At 33.6% G+C, this 22,399-nt stretch overlaps 3 protein-coding genes across 5 annotated transcripts in view; 1 reads left to right on the top strand and 2 right to left on the bottom strand.

Annotated features, from left to right (window-relative positions):
* The first annotated feature begins 39 nt into the window (after positions 1-39).
* Positions 40-7,063, top strand: l(2)41Ab (lethal (2) 41Ab). Its single transcript, XM_089697988.1, has 19 exons — positions 40-416; positions 756-871; positions 1,112-1,250; positions 1,352-1,438; positions 1,565-1,697; positions 1,835-1,992; positions 2,222-2,335; positions 2,590-2,720; positions 2,845-2,987; positions 3,073-3,173; positions 3,250-3,432; positions 3,531-3,776; positions 3,915-4,083; positions 4,444-4,652; positions 4,990-5,109; positions 5,189-5,284; positions 5,481-5,681; positions 6,084-6,242; positions 6,545-7,063. Exons 1-19 carry the CDS (start codon positions 258-260, stop codon positions 6,866-6,868), a joined length of 2,988 nt encoding a protein of 995 aa, XP_089554114.1. The 5' UTR covers positions 40-257; the 3' UTR covers positions 6,869-7,063.
* An 89-nt stretch (positions 7,064-7,152) lies between these two features.
* LOC149486375 (uncharacterized) lies at positions 7,153-11,686 on the bottom strand. The gene is made up of 7 exons (XM_089698049.1): positions 11,471-11,686; positions 11,032-11,388; positions 10,561-10,821; positions 10,054-10,252; positions 9,702-9,791; positions 9,083-9,229; positions 7,153-7,467 (listed from the first exon to the last, which is right to left on the bottom strand). Exons 1-7 carry the CDS (start codon positions 11,595-11,597, stop codon positions 7,326-7,328), a joined length of 1,323 nt encoding a protein of 440 aa, XP_089554175.1. The 5' UTR covers positions 11,598-11,686; the 3' UTR covers positions 7,153-7,325.
* A 1,301-nt stretch (positions 11,687-12,987) lies between these two features.
* l(2)gl (LLGL domain-containing protein l(2)gl) overlaps positions 12,988-22,399 on the bottom strand; it is a 68,023-nt gene continuing 58,611 nt past the window's right edge. For 2 of the 3 annotated variants that reach the window (XM_089697985.1, XM_089697984.1), the window contains exons 21-26: positions 21,968-22,061; positions 21,790-21,885; positions 17,841-17,966; positions 17,311-17,440; positions 16,054-16,097; positions 12,988-14,454 (exon numbers count right to left, since the gene is read on the bottom strand). In XM_089697985.1, coding sequence (XP_089554111.1) covers positions 14,344-14,454; positions 16,054-16,097; positions 17,311-17,440; positions 17,841-17,966; positions 21,790-21,885; positions 21,968-22,061 — 601 coding nt within the window. In that variant the 3' untranslated portion in view covers positions 12,988-14,343. Of the gene's footprint in view, positions 14,528-16,053; positions 16,098-17,310; positions 17,441-17,840; positions 17,967-21,789; positions 21,886-21,967; positions 22,062-22,399 lie in introns of all 3 variants that reach the window. The other variant, XM_089697986.1, reaches the window with a different exon arrangement.

Genomic DNA, 22,399 nt, shown 5'->3' with positions numbered 1-22,399 from the left:
TAGGAATTTTTTATATAATTCAAGTTTATACCACTAATTTACATGATGCTATATGTATTTTTTTTAATTTAATAACAATTGATCTATAATTGAATAATTTTAATCCAAACATTTTTGGAACGATTTTCTGACTGATTTCCCATCATTTCCCATCCTCTTAGCAACATAACAATTGCATAGAAACCTTTGATTTTGTATCCATATTCTTCATACAAAGTGTACTAAATAGTAAAAAATATTTTAATACTTCGCCAATAATGTCAGGTGAGGAGGAAAAGAAATGCCCTTGCACAGAGAGTCCTACTGAGAGCCAGGCATCTCTTCCCTTGTGTTTCTGCCCAAAGGATGAACACGATCTCGTCAAACATAATGAGCAATGCATATACTATAGAAATGAAACGCTTATATTTCCGCAGGTATGATGTATGTAGCTTTAGTGTATTTAACTATATTTTTTTGATTGAGTTTGTTAAATTGCATTTCAATGTAGAGCCATAGCCACAGCTCATTACTTATTTCTCTCTGTGTTTTTGTGTACTATGTGTTATTGCAACTTTTATATCTTTATTTTTTGATACTTGACAACGATCTACTCAAAATTTGATTTAACTAACCGTACTCTGAAATTCAAGCTCAAATCACTGGTCTTCATTTTCTCTCATTAATAAATAGCTCTAAATAACCATACGGCGAAAATATTTTTAGAACCCAATTTAAATAAACATTAACACTATCAATCAATTTGCATTCAACAGGAGACTGAAGGATGCCAGTGTGATTCCCCACCGGCCGAAGACGGTGAGTGCCGCTGCTGCCGCTGTCCCATCAATGAGTGCAAATGCAATAAAGCTGGCAGAGAAGTTTTTGACGAGTACGTGTATTAACTATACCTACTATATGCTGAGTGTAAATGGTTTAGTAAAGATCCTTTGGGCTTGTTAGGTTTAAAAAAAATAGAGTCTCTGTCTATTCTGTCCTAATTACATATTTCTAATGCACGATTTAACATTGTATTAAATCACAGGATCACAGAGACATTTTTTGGCAGTTTATTGATTCGTTGTTCAGAGAAAATATAAAAGTATTTTACTCTGATTTATATCGTTAACAGATGGCGCAGCAAACGTCCAATGGGTGCGATGCCAGCGGTACTCGAGTCTACTCATCCGTTGATGCAGCGCTTCCAACAAACCCTCAAGCAATTCTTGGAGAAAGAAAATGCTCTCGCCGAGGAGGAAATCTTAAATTTGGTATAACTTTCTAGAAAAGCAGATTTCTGTTTGTTAATTAAGATACTAGTACTAAAACATACTATGTATTATTAATTCATTTTCATATAATTTATTTGTAGCGCGATGAGCTGAGACTGAGCAAACAAGGATATGAAAGGGATTTGGAAGCTATTTATCGAAGTGACCATGATACCAATGCGCAGAGAGTATGTATTTGTTTATTAGCTTGTTTTGTTGGTAATCTTTATGATGATTGTATATAAACGGTTGATAATAAAGCTTGAAAATAAATATTCAGAACACAATAATTATTGCCTCTATTATACCTACAGGTATTGATAGAAGAATATGAAACGACATTAGCCAAGAGCACGTCGGAGAGACAAGCCGCGGAGCAGCGCGCGCGGGACGCAAACGAGCAGTACCAGAAGGCTAAGGAGAAACTTGACCAAATGATTATGACTGGTAATTCATTTTGCTGGTAAAATGGATTATTTAAACTTGATTGAAATGTTGACTTTTATAGAGAAACAATTAATTAGATACCTTTTTTATTCGTGTTTTTTAATGTTTCTCTTACAAAAATCTTTAATAACTATCAGAGCGTGAAGCAACAGAAGAATTGGAGGCGCTAACGAGCTTGTGCCGGCAGCTTGAAGCATGGCGCGAGGAGACCGAGTCCGATCTGACCGTTAGCCAGCGCATGTCGGACAAGATGCGCGCCGAAAAGCAGGCGCTCGCTGATGAGAAGCGGCAACTGGTATTGTATTGTAGAATCTTTGTATGTTAAACATTAGAAGCGTTTACAAGACTGTGCCGTCAGCTGGAAATGTGGTGCGAGGAGACCGAGTCGCACGCTTGAAGTTCTTGACGACAACATCTTGCTATATCGCAAAAAAATAGGATAGAAATGAAATTACTAACTCTAGACTGATTATGTTTTGATGCACTGAAATATTTTAAGTCAAAGAAATTATTTTAATTCACAGGACATGATTATATACGGCTTAAGTAATGAAGTTTGGAAATTAGAATCGAAACTGGAAATGTTCCAAAAGCAACTGGAGGTGAAAAATAATGAAATGGAGAAAGTTAATGATAAGGTACGTCTTCACAATTTGTATAGATCGTGTGCATCTTCCCGTTTTAGAAAATTATCACTATTCAAAGAACATAATATTATCTTTATGCTATGGTTGTATAATAAGAAGCAGCAGAAGATATACAATATGTAAAGAAAATACCTATAAAAATTAAAAGAGTGTCGATAAGATCTATTACACATTTAATTGTGATTTATATTATTATGATTCTAAATTAGTTGTGAATTTAAATTGTTATATCTATATACGAAAAGGTGACGGCATACGCAGCAGAGCTGGAAGATTTGGAATTGGACAAGAAGCGCCTCGTGAGCTTGTGGAATTCAGTGCTGATCAACATTCAGCAGAGAGACAAGGTTTACGATTCCGTAAGAGACGATTACAGGTACGGGGCATACAGCATATTTATAAATAAAAAAAGAGAAGTTTATGTATTTATTATTTATATCCTGAACCAAATTTAATATATTATAATCATCACCTAAAATAACAGTGGCAAACATTTATAGGGTCCTCCAAGAAAATTACCGCACGCTTTTAAACAATTTAGAGATTACTAAGAAAGTCACCATGGAAGAAATGAACAAAGGGAAGGAGCTTGCAATGAATAAAGATAAACTTGAATATGATATAATGGGCGCCAAAAAACTTTGTAAGCATTTTAGTATCATTATGAGACCATCTTTATAATTGTGGCATATATGAATTATCGTATATATTTCATGAATTTTTTTCAGATGAAACAGAAGAAACTAGGAGGGCTAATCTAGAAGCGCAAATTGCACAGCTTACTGAATCAATTGAGATGACGCAACGAGATCAGGATATGATTAATTCGGTATGAATATTTCTTGTTTAGTCTACTTTCAAGATAGAATATAATTTTAATTGCAAACTTTCTTTCATTCTTTCAGGAAAACCAAACAATGAGAAACATTTTGAAAAGCACAGAGAAAGAGTACGATCATCGTATAGAACAAAAATTGAGATTAGAAAACGAAATACTGACAAACCTTCAAGAGTGTCTCTTAAACGACAAAGCTGTAGAGTCCATGGCCAATGGTATCAAGAAGATGAGGGAAATGTCTCGTAAACAGGTTACTTATCAATATATTAAATTATAATAGGAAAATGTAAAAAATTTCTAACTTTTTTGTATTCTTTCGCCAAGCTTATTTTTGCCATTGTTTTTTAGGAGATAAACTTAATGGCAATGGAAAATAATCACGCAAAGATGATGCTCGACATTGAAGTGAATAGAAATAAGCAAGCCAAGAACAAGATAATTCTCGATGAAACGTTAGGTAAAGTGAGAGAGAGGGAGAAAGAAATCGAGCGTCTCCAAGAAAAGTACGATCAGAAATCGTTGGTCATTCTGAGGAAACAGCGAGAACTTGATATCATTGTGAAGAAGTATAATGCGCTTAAGGAAGTTTTTGATGTCAGTAACTCAGTAGTTATTATTACAAATTTTTGTGATGAATAAATAATATTATGTAGTAATAATTTGATGTTCACTTTTTGTTTTGGTTTCCACTTAATTCGTGTCATCTAATTTATAAACATGCTTGCAATTTAGTTGAAATCCCCGCAAGAGCGTCGCATCGAAGAGCTGGAGCAGCAGATCAAGACACTACGGGAGCGCACCGAGAGCATGCAGCACGAGTGGCTGCGGCTGCAGGGTCATGTGGTCAAACTCACCTCGCAGCATCACAAGATTATATCGGATGTTAATCTTATTAATAAACGTTAGTGTAGCTACATGTGACGTGTTTATGGTGTGGTTTTAGCACATAAAAACTATGAAAAAAAAAAACTACTTATAAGTAAGTAATGATAAAAAATGTGAGCATTCATACATACCTTTTTTATTTAAGTATCTATTCAGAACCTTTGTGTACGGCAACGTAAATTTTTGGCGAAATTAGAAAATTACTGCAGATATTAACCCAAATTATTTATAAAAATTGGGAGTCATTCCCATTATTCTCTACTCATCTTTAAATAAATCTACATCCACAATACAACTGACGAGAAATCTTCTTTTTATACGAAGAGCTGTTCTATTTCTTGTTCTTCTCCTATCTTATTATAAACATTCCGAGCAGAGATCCAAATCTGCGAGCAGAAAACAATGCGCATACAAGCGGAGTGCGAGCGCGTAGACGAGGAGCGGTCGCGCGTGGAGCGCACGCTGCGTGAGCTGCGCGGCCGGCTCGAGGTGCTCGAGCGCACGAGGAAGGACTCCACTGAGCGGAACGAGTACGCGCACAAGACGAACCTCGCTATTACACATGAGTACGCGGCTAGCTTGAAGGTGGGTGGGAGGAAGATGTTTCTGTCTCCAAGTATATTTAATTTGAATGTGAAATGTCACGTTAAAATAGCTGCAGTTACAATTGTTATTGGCAAGCGACTATGTGCATTTCGCTTACCTATTCGATACATTTAATTTTCTAGTAGACCGTACGTAAAAAAGAGTTTGGTTTGGAAATAAGTAATTTTAATTAAATATTATTTCGTCTTTTCTTTTGTTCTTCTGATTTTCAAGAAAATCCTATTTAGAAAAATTGAACTTCTGAATATTGTTGACTATGAAAGTCACGTTTAATACTTTCATAAATTTAAACCTCTTCAATAATATTTTTCTTAAGGATGCTGAAACGGAGATCATTCAACTGGAGGAGGATATTGAAGCAATGGAAAAAGAGAAGATCAATTTGACCCAAGATCTTGATCGGGTTCAAAGAGAGGCTCTAATATGGCAAAGAAAGGTATTGGTTTTAAAACGTGATCAAAATACTACATGTTAAAATTAGTAAGCTCGATTTAACGCAATATCTATTCTTTCAGGGTATTCTAGCCGTTGATCTTAAACGGAACATTCAGAACGCTAAATCAGCAGCCGGTGAAATTGGACAGATGAGAGCTGAGATACACCGTATGGAAGTGAGTGATGTAAAATAAATCTTTAAAAGAATTTGTTTTCAGATGTTACGTATAGTTTATTATAAGTATACTTGAATTATTTACGATTGTCATACTTCTTATACTAATAAATTACTTCCTAGAACAAAAGTTAAATTCCGACTCCTAAAAGTTTTGAATTTCTGTAATTGCGATGCTTTGCAATATTATGTGTCAGGTGCGTCGCGAGCAGCTGCGCAAGACGAGCGAGAAGCTGGCAGAGGACCTGGCGCTGTACGTGACGCGGCGCGAGACGGTGATGGAAAAGAGCCGCGCGGCCGCTGCCGTGGAGCGCGCGCACGGAGCGGGGCACACCTCGCAGGCGGCCTACCACCACCGGCTGCGGCTCGTGCGTGCGGACGTGGCAAGGGTCACTAAGGTGAGCTTGAGATTGAGTAAATCCTGAATTAATATACCCCTGTAGGTATTACTAATGCCTTTAAATCCCGTACGTATGGAAACATTTAAGTCAAATTAAACTTTCCGTTGGTGGAAACATTCACTGGATGGGATATCTCTGTAATTTCAAAATATATTTTTTTTCTCATTTTTACTAATTTCTATTGATCGTAGCGAGTGAGTGTAAGATTGCCACGATTAAATTTAGCAGATTAGCTATCTAAACAAAACCTCATTTGGCAAATCTATCGGCAACCCTATAGTTTCTATTTTAGGTAGTTTAAACAATCAGTATAGTCAGCGTATTTTAGTTAAGCTAAATAACTTACAAAATCAATATCAAGACCTCTAACCACGTTTTGAATTATAATCCTATTACCAGGATTTATCAGAAACAAAGCTGCGCTACGAATCGCTGCAGAACGAGCAGCTGCGGCTCGAGCGCGAGACGGCGGACACGAGCGCGCTCAACGCGCAGCTCGAGGAGCGCGTCGCCTCGCTCATGCGGGACATACAGGAGGCGGAGCAGAATAAACAATGGGTGCGATATTGCAATTTAGTATACAAATTCTAAAACTATTCGTTTGCGTGCAATTTAGTTCATTTTTTTTACTAATTTAAAAATTGCACTGCACAGACCGCATGCGTCGTCGCAAGTCGCTATAATTCGGTGATGAAAGCTAAAAAACACTTCAATTCAACAGTTTTTTTGTTTACACAAATTATTATTATTATTTTTTAAATAAAAAACTATCCATTTAATTCCATCTGTTGTTTTAATCTAACATTTTGTTCATATTTGATTGATCTACTATTGCAATAAAGCAATTTTTGCATATTCAGCTTCTAGAACGAGTGGTCCGCAGCCAGCGCTTGGGTTCCGAACTAGCTACGGCTATAAAGCGGCAATCGGTCCGTGTGAGAAAGCCCAGAGCAGTTGTCATCACAGAGTTCAACCAGGGACAAGCCCTGAACGATAAACTAAAACACATTGTTCGCACTATGACTAACGAATATCCCTATTTGCAAGATAAACTCGATATGATTGCGAATACTTTGAATATACATTCTCCAAACGAGTCCCCGAGGTTGGTCGAGGATTGCACTTGTGAAGTAAAGGAGGAGGAGGGCTTTGAAAATATAGCCGAAAAACCAGATGAAGAGTGATTTTAGATTATTTATTTCTTGTGTAATGTATGAAGTGCGTCATGTTTGCTTATATTTATATGTATACTGCCAGAGCAGTGCGACCGTACTCCGTAGAGGGAGAATGATTGCAATTTGCAACTGAGTACTGTCTATGATCTTTTGGATTGAGTAATTTGTCTATGTTATTATTTATTGAAAAATATATTACTTGGATAAAAATATCTCGTTTTATTTTAGTGTTGGTTGGAGTGCTCTTTCATTTGAGTTTATGCAATTTTAGGTGAATAAAATAAAACACTCTGTACCATAACAAATATAATTTATTTTCAACATTTCTCAACATAATTCCTTACGTACTTATGTATAATTTTCAACCATGGTTCCCGTTTCATTTAGTTAAAAACAAGTTGTATGGACCGACTTAACTATCATTTCAGTTTCTTGGAAATAATAAAAAAAACTATGTTTATTAGAATCACGCGTCAGAAGTAAAATGTTTTTCATGTGCAGTCTTTTCGTGTCTCGCGCGATGGTCAGATCTGCCGAACCTCACTCCGCAATACTTGCACGGGTATTTCTTCTCTTTCGTGTGAACCACCATGTGCTTGTAGATGTATCTGAAATTAAGATAACATATTTTAGAACCATTTTTTTGAAACACTGAATAAGTAATGACTAGTTTAAAAAGTCTATAATTTTTTTGTTCTGTTATATTATTTTTGATCTCCATAATATCGTAAATGCAAAAGTATCGTCAACCGAGGCAAGTGTGACAGTGGGGCTAGTGTAACAAATTCAAATTACGCGCCCTAAACACGTTTATTTGTTTTAACGCCATCTAACGTACGTTAGAAGAACTTATTCATCATTAATTTTTGTATCGACACACAGCAAATACTCAACTGTTTTACCGACATACGCCATTTTGAAAAACAAAGCGAATTATGATTGAAGTCCGTGATATCTGGGACGTCGCGTTTAGTGATTTTTGGTGTTTTGGAGTGTTGTTTTAAGGAGTTAAAGGTAAGCGACAAAGTATTACGATTTGTATTTGAAGTTTTATATGTTTCTGTGCCCAAATTTCTGATATTCTTTGACATATGTGCAATGTCACACTTACCTCACCCGCTAACCTAACATGGGAAAGTGTGACACAGTCACACTTACCCCAGCCCTTTTGTATGAGGATACCATGATAGTGATGGGACAGCATATATTTATACAACGATTTTTTTTAAAGTAAAATTGAAGCATTTTTTTTGTTTTAGATGGTACGATACTATAAAAGAAAAGCTACTGATAAATACTCTCAAGAAACTCTACGCGAAGCAGTCAAAGCAGTACGGGAGCAGCATATGACAGCTTTGAAAGCATCCAGAGTTTACAATGTTCCTAGAGCAACTATAATTTCACACGTAAATGGTGTTCGTGGTGTAAAATCGAAATCTCATGGGAGACCAACAGTTTTTTCAGAGGATTTTGAGAAGAAAATGGCTTCAATTGTAATAGTTACTTTTTTTAATTAAATGTAATATTTAACTAATAAGTACATATTTACGTTTTATTATGCTTAAACCTTCCCGGGGGAAGTGTAACATACTGTCACATCACTAGTCCTCGAAAAATCTGTCACACTTACCCCTTCTAGAATATAAATCTGTTGCAAGCAAGAATAGACTATCGTGTTATTGAATTAGATTATAAATTAAGTTGACATATTTAATATCTCATTATTTCAGTAAGAGACCAGCAACAATAACCAGAGGAACAAATAAAAATGCTATCTGTTACACTTGCCCCATTCCTGGGGTAAGTGTGTCAATCTCCAACCTTCCTTTCTTTTTGCTTACGTATGTCACACAAAACTTCTAGGAACATTACAAATCATTGTTAAAATATTGAACAAATGAATAATTAATGTATTAAAATTAAAATATCGGCATAGGACTATTACGGTAACGAAATATTTAAAAAAATAATTTGTACCATTTAAATTTATGTCACACTTGCCTCGGCTGACCTTATGTGGGTTGGGATTTAAAATTATTGACTATGAGTAAACGGTTCACTTATTCAGGGAAAAACACGAGTGGCAGACTTAAATTTTTTATCTTAACTGCAATGAACAAAACTAAAACAGCTTTTTACATGAATTTAAGCCATGACAAGAAGAAAATGAGAAGGGATTAAAATTAAATGTAAATACATATATGATATTGACAAAATACTCACTTCGCATTAGCGAATGTCATATCACAGTACTTGCAGCTAAACTTCTTTTCATTCTCATGTAAAAGCAGATGGTTCTTGAGCACAGTACTACAGGAGTACCATTTGCCGCATTTCTTGCATTCGTACGGCTTCTCTTTGGAGTGACTCCTATTTGATAAGAATTCAGTTTGATGATAGTAACCAATGATCAATGATATAGAGACACATAGAACGTGCAGATTAGTATTGATAAATAAATTAAAAAAATCATATTAGTAGGGGATTATAGCGCAACGGAATTGGCACGTAGAAATGTGGGCTAATTGGCTAAATTTACTTCAATTGTCTCTTTTTCGCTCACGACAGTTGCATCACACCCTCACACTTTGATGTCTAATCGTGTGTACGTCAGTGCCGTTTACAAAGATCGAATATTGTGTTGGTAATCTATGTACACCTTTTTTCTTATAATATAATTGGTAGGGACAAAATATTACAATTGGTAAAATTTCTATAGGCACTTTAATCTAGGTTTAGTTGATTTTTTTGGAGAAACAATGGAAATTAAACCTAATATAACAAGGTTAAGATTAATTGAAAACATATATTGATAATTAGAAATAGAAATTATATACCATACCTTAAATGTCTTTGTAATGCATACTTCTTGAAAAAGCTCTTAGAGCAGAACTGACACAGATGATGTTTTTCCTTATCATGAACTTGTCGCCTGTAAAAATGATTTCATGATTAGTCCAAAACTAATAAATGGCATGTAAGCTTTCCTTATTGTAGTGGTTAGTTGAAACTACAGACTTGCTGACAAGATCAGATTTTGTTAGTTTATCAGTTAAGTAGTTAAATGTATCAGTTATTGTGATTAAAAAAAAATCTCTACAATCTATGAATATTAACATCAATACATCATGTGCTATACTTATAACAAGCCTTTCGGCTCAGCTAAGCTCCAAGACAATGTAACAACAACTTACGTATGAATCATCAAAAGGGGTTTATTCTGGAATCTCTTATTGCACACATCACACTTGAAGGGTTTCTCCTTGGTGTGTGTGAGCATGTGTTCCTTCAGCCTGGACGGCGATATGAAGCGGCGACTACAAACATTACACTCAAATGGCAAGCTGCTTGTGTCATGCGTGTTAAGTATATGGGTCTTTAGACTTACTACTTCTGGAAGTTTCAATAGTTTTTATTGTGTGAATTTGATATTTCTACATGAAAGAAATAAATGTAAATTTGGTATTAGTAATAAAAAAAAAATTTGCTTAATGTAAATAATATTATAGGCATATTTATGACAAGAAGAGAGAATAACACAATTTAAGAACAGCTCTAAAGATATTAATGATGTTTGGTATCAAAGATTTTTTTGGATTTCTTGAATTAAATAAGATCAATTTGTTAATGTGCTTTGTCTATGCCAGGTTGTCTATTTTCGAATAAAATTATTAATTTCTCGTTTGAATTAAATCACCTACTCTTATTACATAAATAACAGTGGTCCTTGACACCAAAATGTTTTATTTTAATATGTTTGTAGCGTGCGCCATAACTTCTAAATTCTTTATCACAGTATTCACATTGGTACTTCTTTTGTGCACTCTTTGGTTGATGCAGAGCCATATGAGCCTTGATATTTCTAACACTTTTCCCACACTCTTCACATATTTGAGTCTCTCTGATTTTCTTCTTTATTATTTTCTTGCGTCCTGTTTTCTTTTTATCTTGTGTTGTTGGTACTGTTGAAGTATGAATTAATTTGTTAAGATTTAAATGTTACAATATTGGATGTTTGTTATGTTTAATGTTTATGGGAGCCAGTAAATCTACAGTTAAACAAATTATGTAAATGGCTCAATATGTTTGTCAGATTGTTTTCATAAATGACTAACTTCAATATGCTACCGTCAGCAATAGTTATATTACATCTATAAATGCCAAATACTTACAATTTTCCTTAACATCTTCAGTCACATAAGCATATTTGATATTCTTAATAGTACTAAGAAGTTCATCATCAGATTCGAAATCTCTAGATTCAGTTTCTTCTTTTACATCTACTTCGTTTTTTACCTCAATTTGTGGGCCTTCGTATATAAAATTATCATCATTATCTTTAAAATCGTCATCACATTGTTTGAAAGAGTTATCGCCTTCAAATGGGCATTTTTTTATGTCAATACTAATAACAGACTGTGTTTGTAAATATTCATTATTCTTAATTGCCTGCTCTTTGAACTTGTATATGTCAACAATCTTTTGAAAACATGTTTCACAAAGGTTTGTACTAACCTTTTGGTCCGGTACTATCTAGAAAAGTGTAATAATTAACAAGTTATTTTATGTAATTCATAACTAATCGTTGATGTATAATTTAACTGCGTTTACTTGCCTCAATGTCTACACAAAACTGCATTATTTCAGTATGAGATTTTGATTCTTCTTGAATCCCTTTTGGCAAGTCATGGATATTTTTTGTAGATTCAGGAGCTAGACAAGTTCTACAAATATTCATATTGTTTAAGCTCAATGAATTACAAACAGTTCATGAGGTATTTTAGCTAAAAAATTAAATATTGTTGATGTTTATAAAATTGACGTCAAAGCAAAACTTATGAAGTGACGTTGACATTTGAATTTTGATTTAGGTTCGTTCAATAATGTTTGTTCAAAGTAACAATAAAGCGCGTCACACACGGTGAAGATACTATAATATTTTATCCTTAAGGCATCCGGTATCAGCGTTCTGACCATCATTTTTCTTTTTGTCATTGCGTACTAAGACCCCTGTAGAACCGCCATCCTGTTACAAATGACCCGAAATTTTGTGATACCGGATGCCTTAAGATACTGTAATATAAAATATTACAGTATCTTATGGTAAAATATTATAGTATCTTCACCGTGTGTGACGCGCTTTACATTATTTCTTTCTATCTATACCACAATCTATACATACATAAATAAAAAACCTACTGTAAAAATCTAAGGTAAAAATAATAATATCCCTACGAGTACGGGTTACGTAGTAACTAATACATAATCTGTGAGTACGAGTACTTAGTACATGTAAAAGAAGCCAAAAAAAATATTGTTTTACTTGTTCGGTTTTAATACAAAAACTACTGGACGGATTTTGATGAAACTTTTACAGCTTACTTAGTCTTTCGTAACGTATAGGCTTAGCTGCTTAGATCATTAAGTCGTATAGGCCTACAACATAATTATTTTGAATAATTTTAATTTGAATTAATGCATGCGCATACCCTACTATAATATTATAAATGCGAAAGCTTGTGAGGATGGATGTATGTTTGTTACACTTTCACGCAAATACTACTAAACCGATTACAATGAAATTTAGCACACATATGGGTGGTAACTTGGATAAACAAATAGGATAGGTTTTATCCCGAAAATCCCACGGGAACGGGAACTAAACCTGGTTTTTCTTAAAAAACGCAGGCGAAGCCGCGGGCAAGCGAAATTTGGGAACGACACTAAAGCCTAAATGATAAAGCCTATATTGTATCACGTATATTTAATTACTATTAAATATACGTGATACAATATAGCAATATAAAAAAGTGTTTTGGCGGTTTAATTACATAGTTAATTAAACCGCCAAAACACTTTTTTATAATGGGCCTATGTTAATGACAGTAAGCAGAACGTAGCATTGTAGGGCTGCAGACAGAAAATTTTACTCAAAGAAAAAATAACTGAAAAGTGCATTAAATGCACATAAATGAATTCCTGTACATATATGAAACTGAAGGTTTTATAATATTTATTGAGAAGTAATTTACAGAAAGTGATTTATTTAGCTCGGGTTCTCAAATTATTCCTGTGATAAAGTTAATTAAAGTGGCTCAATTTTTAAGGAATCATAAATAAAACAGATATTCTTTTTCTCAGCGTTTATTCTTGTGTTGGATACAAATAGCAAGGTTCGTATCAAATTTAAAAATAATATATAATAGCACAAAGATAATTGTACAATAATAAAAACAGAAGCAATCTGGACGTGAGACGCCCTTGTATTTTAAAGGCGTCATAGAAATAGGCAGGCACATACAACTTACATCTAAAATAAAATATAAAACCTAAAAACAAAATTCAATCCCATCTATCACAACATTGTGATGTTAAAATGCAAATATTAATTGTTGCCATAATTATTAAATACTGTTAAAATTATATACAACTGTCATTTTGAAAAGTGGCGCGCTTAAATGTAACAGCTGCCATGTTGCTAATACTATTTAAAATTAGAATAAAATAAAAGTGTGGATAAACGGCATCACACCTCAGCAATGAAAAACAATTGCGTTACTTGTAAAAACGTGTCATAGTTTGTCAGTGTTTATATTTATTAACTTACAGGGAAAAAATAAAAATCTATAGTCAGGTTGCTTGACAACTATTCGCTTAATTTAATTAATCGTATCAAATTATACACCCAACGTACAAGTGCTATGGCCATTTCGTTTTGTACTAATATTAATTACTTAATGGTAAAAACAATATTAAAAAATTAAAATTTCGTACACCTTAAGTACTTACTCAAGCAAAAAATAGTTTTATATAACTTAAAAATGCTAGCCAATAGATTTTATAATGCTAAGTAATTGACAGGGCAAAAGATAAATCTATCGTTTATATAAAATGCAATAATTACTTACAAATTACGCTTACAATAAAGATAAAATTTACAAAATACAATAAATTATTCCTATTCGATACATTAAATTAGTACAAATTGGAAAAAATCGCGGCTAACGTGTAAAAATGTTTAAAATGTAAGTATAAGTAATAATATAATAATATCATATGTAATACTCTATATAGTTTTTGTCATATTTAATACAACGTTCTTGTACTATGACAGCACTTTTATAAAAAAATTACTCTAGCATACAAGAAAGTTCTTAAATGATTTTATTATTTACTTTTGTTCTATGTAATTGTACTGACATTCGTATTGAAAGAACAAATATTATACATTTCTCACGTACGGTAAGCTCAAAGTGTTCTACATTTCCTGGCAGTATAAAAAGTCGTGTGCCACCCTCTTTACACTAAACATTACATATCCCAGAGCAAGTTGGACAGAAGAACGAAACATTGTATCCATTTATTCAAGTCCGCATATCTTACAGTATTCGTTTGACACATTCGGTATTTGACAAGCAAATCTAGTTGGTCGGCTTTGACGTTGAAGGCGACATCTAGCGGCGGGTTGGCGTGGTGTATGTATATTAGGAGTCTGCGGCGGGCGGCACGGGCACGGCGAGCGGCGAGCGTTGCCGGTCAAACATTTCGAGGATCAGCTTCGGGTCGGTGCCGGCCGGGACCGTCACGGTGCCCGTCTGTCACACGCGCATCATGAGTACCACGTCACGCTCTTCTCGACGCGTGGCGCCCGCGAGTGCTCGCTATGCACTGACAAAACATTCCCATTTCGAACATTGAGATATACATATGGAGACGACACCGCCTACATCACTTATGTTCCGCTCGACATACGCCATATGGCGTAACTGCACGCTCATTTTTTATTTGTTTTAAAGTGAAACGCATCAAATACGCCTTCGTGTGTGTTACGGTATTGCACAAATAATACGGAAAAGTGCAAAGGAATAACTTTCATCGGTAAGTACCTAACTAGATAATAATTTTTAAAACTTAGTTAGAGCAAAAAAATGGCGCACAGATTTTGTTCGTGGTGTCTCCTCCATACTAGTATATTATCTCAATGATTTCGAACTAGATTCCATTTATATGGAATTATTTGTGGTGGAATGGTACATGAGTCGACGTTGGACACTAGCGGACGCCACATTACGGATAGAGCACATGAGTTAGTTGTAAATTGAATATTATTGTTATATAGTCGGTTAAGATAGGGAACTAAATAAAACTCCATGCGAGGGCTTCTAGCTTACGGTGACAGAGTATACTAGTGTCCGACCGAACTTTCGGTTTCGGTTTCGGTTTCGGCCGAGTTTCGGCCAAAAATCAAGTTTCGGCCGCAGTTTCGGTTTCGGCCAAAATCGGCCGAAACTTTTGCCGAAACCGAAACTTACCTATTTCGCAAGTTCAGTGAACTTAGTTCACACACGTTCACGCTCGCCTAACTTCGTTTTCCTCGGCAACGCTTTGACGGACGCTGTCAAAGCGTTGGTTGACCCACGCTGGTGGAAACAATTTTTGATTATCTATGTTGAGATTGGAACTGGGTGTAAATGTAATTAATAATTATTATTTTTATATAAGAGGTACCTAAAAGAGACTTATTATTCTTCTAAGTACAAATACCAATCCAAAGTATTAAAGACTCTTTAATAAAGAGAAAGATCTCAAAATACCAAAACTTAGTATTTAAAGTAACAGTAACAATTACTGATTTGATTTAGATGACTGATTTTACCGAGAACTTAATTTGAAAAAATAATAAAAATTAAATTTGTTATCATTAATATTTTAAAAATATTATTTTTTTATTTTATATTAGGTAAATAAATGATTACAACAATATACTGTGTTTTCCTTTCATGCCCTAATTAAGGCAAAATAATAGGTAAAATGCACCAAAGTTCAGTATTTTTAGAAATTTCATACTAGACCACGTGAGTTTCGGTTTCGGTTTCGGTTTCGGCCGAAACTGAAGCCACGGCCGAACATTCGGTTTCGGTTTCGGTTTCGGCCTGGAAACCAGTTTCGGTCGGACACTAGAGTATACCCAAAATAGTAAGTCATAAAAAGTACATTTATTACTAAAATAAATTTTGATGCATTAAATAAGAATTAAAAAAGAATAGTTTGCATACTCAATATTAAAAAGTTAGTCGAATATAGTTTGCATAAATTAAAGCTTAAGTCAGGTTAATACACAAAGCGAAGGGTATACAATGACGCCAGTGTTAAGTCTAATATAATATAGCATATTAAAGCAAAAGGTGGGATACCTCAATGCGGGTGATGACTCCTTCCTCACGACTGTGCTCTAGGACTACAAACAAAAACACAAAGCGCCCGTCAGACTTACAAACAGACGGCTTAACATAAACATATAATAATGGTATATGAAGCGATAAAAATATAGTAAAATACAATTTATATCATATAGGTTTCAAATTGGGCACAAATATTACCAAAGAATAATCCATACAACATATAAAATGGCGTTTTTACTTTCGTAAAATTAATTTATCTACACTAATGTTAAAATATATTCGTAAGTACAACCCGCGCGAGTCAACTTGAGACCTGCTACCTATACCCGTCTCTTTCACTCTCACGTGATAATAGAATGGAGTGAAAGGGACAGGACCATTTTTCAGGTGTCAAGTTAACTCGCACGAGTTATATGAGAAGTTTCGCGTTACTTTATCGATGCATTATTCTTTGCAATATTAGCCTATGTGACTTAGTGTTTCCGAATAATAATAATCTAGCGGAATATTTCTTTGAATATAAAGCTAATTCAAGGCTATCATGCAATGGGAATTGCTCAATTTAATTCAAACTAAAATATGGATGAAATACTTGAAATACTAGCTTTACAGGTACAAACATATTTTAGACTGGGGACTTATACATTTGTCATTAAAATAGAGGAATGGGGAATAAAAAGATATTCGTGAAAATATGAAGTTAAACATTATTTCTAAAATTTAATTAAGTTTTGCTGTTCAATTTATTACGATTTTCAATTTTAGTAATTCAAGTAAAACATTATTACTAAAATTCAATTAAGATTTGCTGTTGAATTAAAATTTATAACGATTTTTAATTTTTGTAATTCATTTCTTTAATATAAGGTGCATAAATCAATTAATATATAATAAATTCAATAAGTAATATAATAAGTATAAGCTAAGCATATTAAAAACATAAAATAAATAAATAGAATATTTCATTATTTGGATTGAAACCTATTTACTATTCATCTGTGGTTTAAATGGAATATTTTTTTAGAATTTCTTAGTTTTAGAGTTATTATTTAACCATATTGTTAAAACTATTTTCACGACTCTATGAATTAAAAAAAATATATTATAGTACTGGCCAGTAAAATCTCCAAAACTCATTCGATGACAAATCAACTAATATTTTTAATTTGTGCAAAACAAAAAAAAAACTATTTTTGAACTGGCCAGTGTCATTCTCCATGACAAAAAAAACATTATTTTAAATTCCATTTTTAAAACCGCGTCACTCACTGTTCTCGCTGGTCGAGTTGCTGGTGGTCGTCGTCGTCGTGGTGGTGGCGGCTCCGTCCGCGTTGTTCTCGTTCACCGTCGTGCGTGTCGTCGTCTTCACCACCATCGAGCTGGTGTTCACTTGCGAGTTCTGGTTATTTAGATTGTATGTACATTAATTAGTGCATTTATTTTGGTATGTGTAATTTTTTCGATGTCCTCGATAAATAATACTAGATAGTTTATATTCTATTGAAATTATGTGAGTAAAATATTTAAAGTTTGAAAATTGTGATTTGCAAGACGGAAGTTGGATTATAAAATATTATATTCAATCAAAAAATAAGAGACAATTATAATAGCAATTATACATGGCTGATGATTTATTAGAATTAGTGTATGTTTCAATTCGCCCGATATGTATAATTGGAAAATTCACATTAGTATTTTACTACGATTACACTAACTTTTATGTTTAAACCAATACAATTATCCAAGTTACATACAGCTTTTTTCACTCATACAAATCCCTTTTATTTATTAAACCATACCTGCAAATTAATATTAAGTTCGTTGGGCACTTCCGAGGTGGGCTGTTGCGTGTGATCCCGCACCGAGTCGACCGTGATGTCCGCTGACGCGGCGGTCACGTCGTGCACTGTATCTGCGCTTTCTTCCTGTAAATCGAGTTATTTTGTATGAAAAATTTTGTAAAACTAATAGTTGTAATATTTTTACACGAATTTTTCGAAATAATGAAATATCATGCCATGTAAAATATTAAATAATTATTTTTTGTTACATAGTTTTTCGATTAAAGTGTACATATTTGACGCAACTGCGTATGCCGTAACGTGTACATTACATGCGTTTAGAATCGTTTGAAAATGAGGGTAGTTTTAAATACTGTTAAATTTTTCCTCTGGTGATCATGTGCTGAACTAACTCGACAAGATTAAGATAATATTATTATCCAACTAGATTATTATCCTCGGTTATTATCAAACTAGAGAGAGCTCACCGTTCCATTTTAAAAGTGATGCTGCGAAAGCCCCCATTCTATCCTACAGTGTCTCTCTACAGGGATGCTAATGTTTTAAATGTTAGAGGACTTTATATTTTACATGCAATCATCTCAATGCACAAAAAACTCTTAAAATCTAATTTTTACACAAATAACTCGAAACGGCTATTAAGGCTGCAGTCTAGCAAAATTGCGTTTTCAACAAGTTATTTGACAATTTTTTCCCGGTTAATGAAATGATAAACTGAATTTTTTTTTCTTGTTTATCAATTAGTGTTATATACGCAATGCGCGTGAATTTTTTCACATTTATAAAGTTACTTTATGTTACCTTAATCAGGCCTTCAAGATAAGTCTCTTTCCCCCAAAGACATTTCGAGCTAAGTTTGTGCACTCACTACGTTGCAACCGATTACAATTTATACAATCTGATCAGCGCATTATTATCCTTATATAGTCGTAATTAAAATCTGCTGAATACAATTGCCGAAAAACTTATGATTTTCCTAATTAGAACGTTATAAATTCATTTAATTTCCCATTTTTTGCCTTACAAAATCTATTGATAAATACTGCTAAAAGTTATTTTTTCCATTAATTTATTCGAGTTGGTTGAAGACCAATGAGTATTAATCCTTTTAAAAATTTTTTTTTTTAATTTTGATAATTCTTTAAATATTAAAAAAATATTTAAAATAATTAGGAAAAATCCTAGCGAATTTCTTTAGTCGCGCTCCTTGGGCCGGAGCGTTCTGACGTGTGCTCTACGCTCGATTTTCCTTCATACCGAAGTGAAAGTTGCTCTACTTCATTAAATTTAATATTTTTGTTAATTGATTATTTTTATCTTAGTTTTGTGCAAATATTCGTATTTTTAAACATTTGACTTCGATATGGAAAATAAACGAAAAAAATACGCGTGTAACTACTAGAAAAAAAATTATCTTCGAACATAAAGTTAATGAAACCAAATAGATTGCAAAGGTGATTGGCAACAATTTCTTTATTTTACGGGGTGTCAGTAAAGGGATGTATATTTCTTTAAAACTAAAGTAAGCTCATAAATTTTCTTATAAGTAATATATTTTTTTTTGAAGTTCCAAAAATGTTTATTTTTCGTTTGAGAAATACGAAATATAATATAAACTTGTATTGAGAACTTGAACTTCCCAAGTTCATCCGGGGAAATCCCCATACGGGGAAAATGATTTGTTTACTCCAAAATTATAGGCCGAGGTGTTTTAATTTTTTCTTCTAGTCATTTTCAACGTAGTGGCATGTTGTTTGATTATTAACTTTGTAACTTAAATACAGGATGTTGGTTTTATATTCTGATCTTACAGACGCGCTGACAAATTTAGTCCGCCATTTCTAGTTTAGTCCAACTCTAAGTACCAATATTAAAACGAATGGATTATCATCACATCATCAAGACTCAGATGTAATGGAAGATCACAATAACATAGAAAATTCAGTGGGTGTTGAGAACTAAACAAACACAAGTAACAGAGACGCGAAGAATAAAAAAAGAGGACGAAAACGATAATTCGTTGATGCTTTCCCTTTTCGACGTATTGTTAGGGTACATCACCAATCTGCAAAAAACAAAACTGATGATTCCCAATTGCTGATTAAAAATGAAAAACAAATAATCGACAACAGTGGTGAAAATTTGCTGATCACAATGAAACATCCTTCAGTGGTAGCAGATTTACTCATTTAAAATGTATCGGTGAACAGCGTAAAGGAGAGGAGGACAGGAAAACATTATGAATGTGGATGGTGGATTGTATACAGGGTGTAATCGTTAAGTACATATGTGCAGGCGATTATGACGTTATTATTGCAGGTATCAAAAAACTTAAAACTGATATCGAAATTACTTTACCTAATGAGCAAAATGACAATAATAACTTTTTAAAAGTATAACGAGAAATATCTAAATAATTACTTTATACACTCCCATATCAAAAAGGGAAAATGGGACTAGTAGAAGTTAAATGTCTAATTCCGGCAAAAGACATGAATGCGGAAGATGCGGTTAAAAATAAAAAAATTAATATTTGAAATACAAAGCAAAAAATAACACTTTTGAAATACAAATAAGCAGACTTCTGCTTCTAAACTAAACGTTGCAGAAGCAGAAGTCTGCTTATTTGCTGTTTGGACTGGAGTGAATCATTCGTTAAAAATAGAATATATAAAAAATTATGTAACGTTTAGGCAAAATAAAATGATGGACCATTATCAAGATTTTACATAAATTGCCTACTGTCAGAATTGATTGATTCGAGACTTCAGCATTCGATGCCCATCAAGGACCCATCCTATATCATTCAAGCGATTGAAAAAAAAAGAGATAAATCCAGTGCAACCGATAAAGCATCAGAATGCTAGCAAAAGATTTATTAGGTTTATCAATATAAATCTATATATTATACATAATATAATAAATCTGTAGAAGACGCGAAGACCGACATCCGCGCGGACGGAGTCGCGGGCGGAAGCTAGTCAGAAATAAATATCTTTTGTTTTCATTTGCGTATTTTTCTATTTTATAATTTTTTAACACAAACATTACATTTTTTTTATTATATACAAAATTTGTTTATCCGTTTTATTAGTTAAACTGAACAACTTTCACTAAGAAACTTAGGTCGAAAAAAATGTGTAGAGTTATGCATTTTGTATGGAAAGCTTATTTTTTTTTATATTTCGTCCAAATTTCTTTGTAAAAGTTGATCAGTTATATAAACATGAAGTTGAAGATATCAATAGAAAGTATTCGCAAATTTTGTGTACTGATAAAAAAAAATCACCCGGTGTAATTTTCACGAAAATTGTTTCAAATTGTCATTTTTGGTACTTATTACGAATATTAAATTATGCATACGAATGATTTAATTTTTAAAAATTAAGTGGAGCAACTTTCCCTTAGTACATTTGTATTATTTACATATAGGATGACAGGATGCATTTGTTTGCACTACTAGACCAAGCCCTTAAGAGCTCCAACCCCATTGACCAAATGTTTCTTTTCCAAACGTTTTCAAAATTTTATGTTCCCATTCTTGTATAACAAATTCAGTAAACTTGTTAACTTCCGGCAATACACATTACTCAATATTAAATCTAAATTGATAAGCATTCTAGTGTCCAAAGACTATAAGCAGACAGAACAGATCCTAAGAATACTTTAACTGTACAATTGTATAAATAAGCATATAACTTTTATTATTATTACTATGTATTACTTTAAGTGCCCATACCGTACTGATGTTCAAAGTTGCATTGTACTATACGTGTTGGACCCTATGTGAACCTCCATTTTTATTGTATAATCGTTTTATGGCCCCGCGAGACAGGCTTTGCCTAGTGCGGGGTCCGCTGTCATAATCTGTATATACTTTAATAACCTTCTTTTGGCAAATAAATATATTTTATTTATTTATTTTATTTATATTTACGGTTTATACCTTATGTTCTCCATTTGTTAGCGGCGCTTCTTCTGCAGCGCTTTTTAGTGCGACTGCCCACGGAGATAACAGAACATGACACTGCGCTCTCGTTACCTAAATAATAAAAACAATTAATTGAATACAAATAATTGAGAAAAACAAATATACAAATAATAACAGATAAGAATTTAATTACCTTTGTTGCTGATAACGTTATTCTTTGTAATTCTGATGATGAATGTAAGTAGAGAGCTTCACCCCGTTTCGAGAAGCATAAGCTGGATATGCCACTGTAAACAAATTATTTTAGTTTATTTCATGTTTTGGAATAACACGTTATTTAGGATGTTAACAGACTTTTCAGTGTTGCACGCTATACGTCTCTTAAATGATTTCGTATGCAAATTTAAAGACTTGGAACGGGGACACTCTTTTTACCTATATGTACGGCTTCAAGCAGTTGAGACCGATTGCTTGAAGCCGCGACCGCGCGGTGAACTATAGACATGCATTCACTGCCGTACACATGACTGCTCGAGCAGTCACGACCGCTTCAAGCCGTCAACTGGGCGGTTGGTAGCGACAGCTCGACAGTCCGTGTTCGGCTGCCTTTAGGCCTCGTTGTATG

The sequence above is a fragment of the Colias philodice genome, chromosome 8 (genome assembly GCF_061535455.1).
Source record: "Colias philodice isolate Cphi_HAF_F1 chromosome 8, ilColPhil1 Martin Lab GWU primary, whole genome shotgun sequence".
NCBI classification, from domain to species: Eukaryota; Metazoa; Arthropoda; class Insecta; order Lepidoptera; family Pieridae; genus Colias; species Colias philodice.
Note: the sequence above shows the minus strand (reverse complement) of the source record. Positions and strands in the feature narration are given on the sequence as shown.

Bases quoted from the DNA above. Each gene is read 5' to 3' on its own strand.
- LOC149486375 (XM_089698049.1), bottom strand. From the start codon at position 11,597: ATGAATATTTGTAGAACTTGTCTAGCTCCTGAATCTACAAAAAATATC. The intron at 9,792-10,053 runs GTAAGTTGTTGT...TCATTTTTACAG, and splicing joins CCCCTTTTGATGATTCATAC to GCGACAAGTTCATGATAAGG. The intron at 9,230-9,701 runs GTATGGTATATA...CTTATCAAATAG, and splicing joins GCATTACAAAGACATTTAAG to GAGTCACTCCAAAGAGAAGC.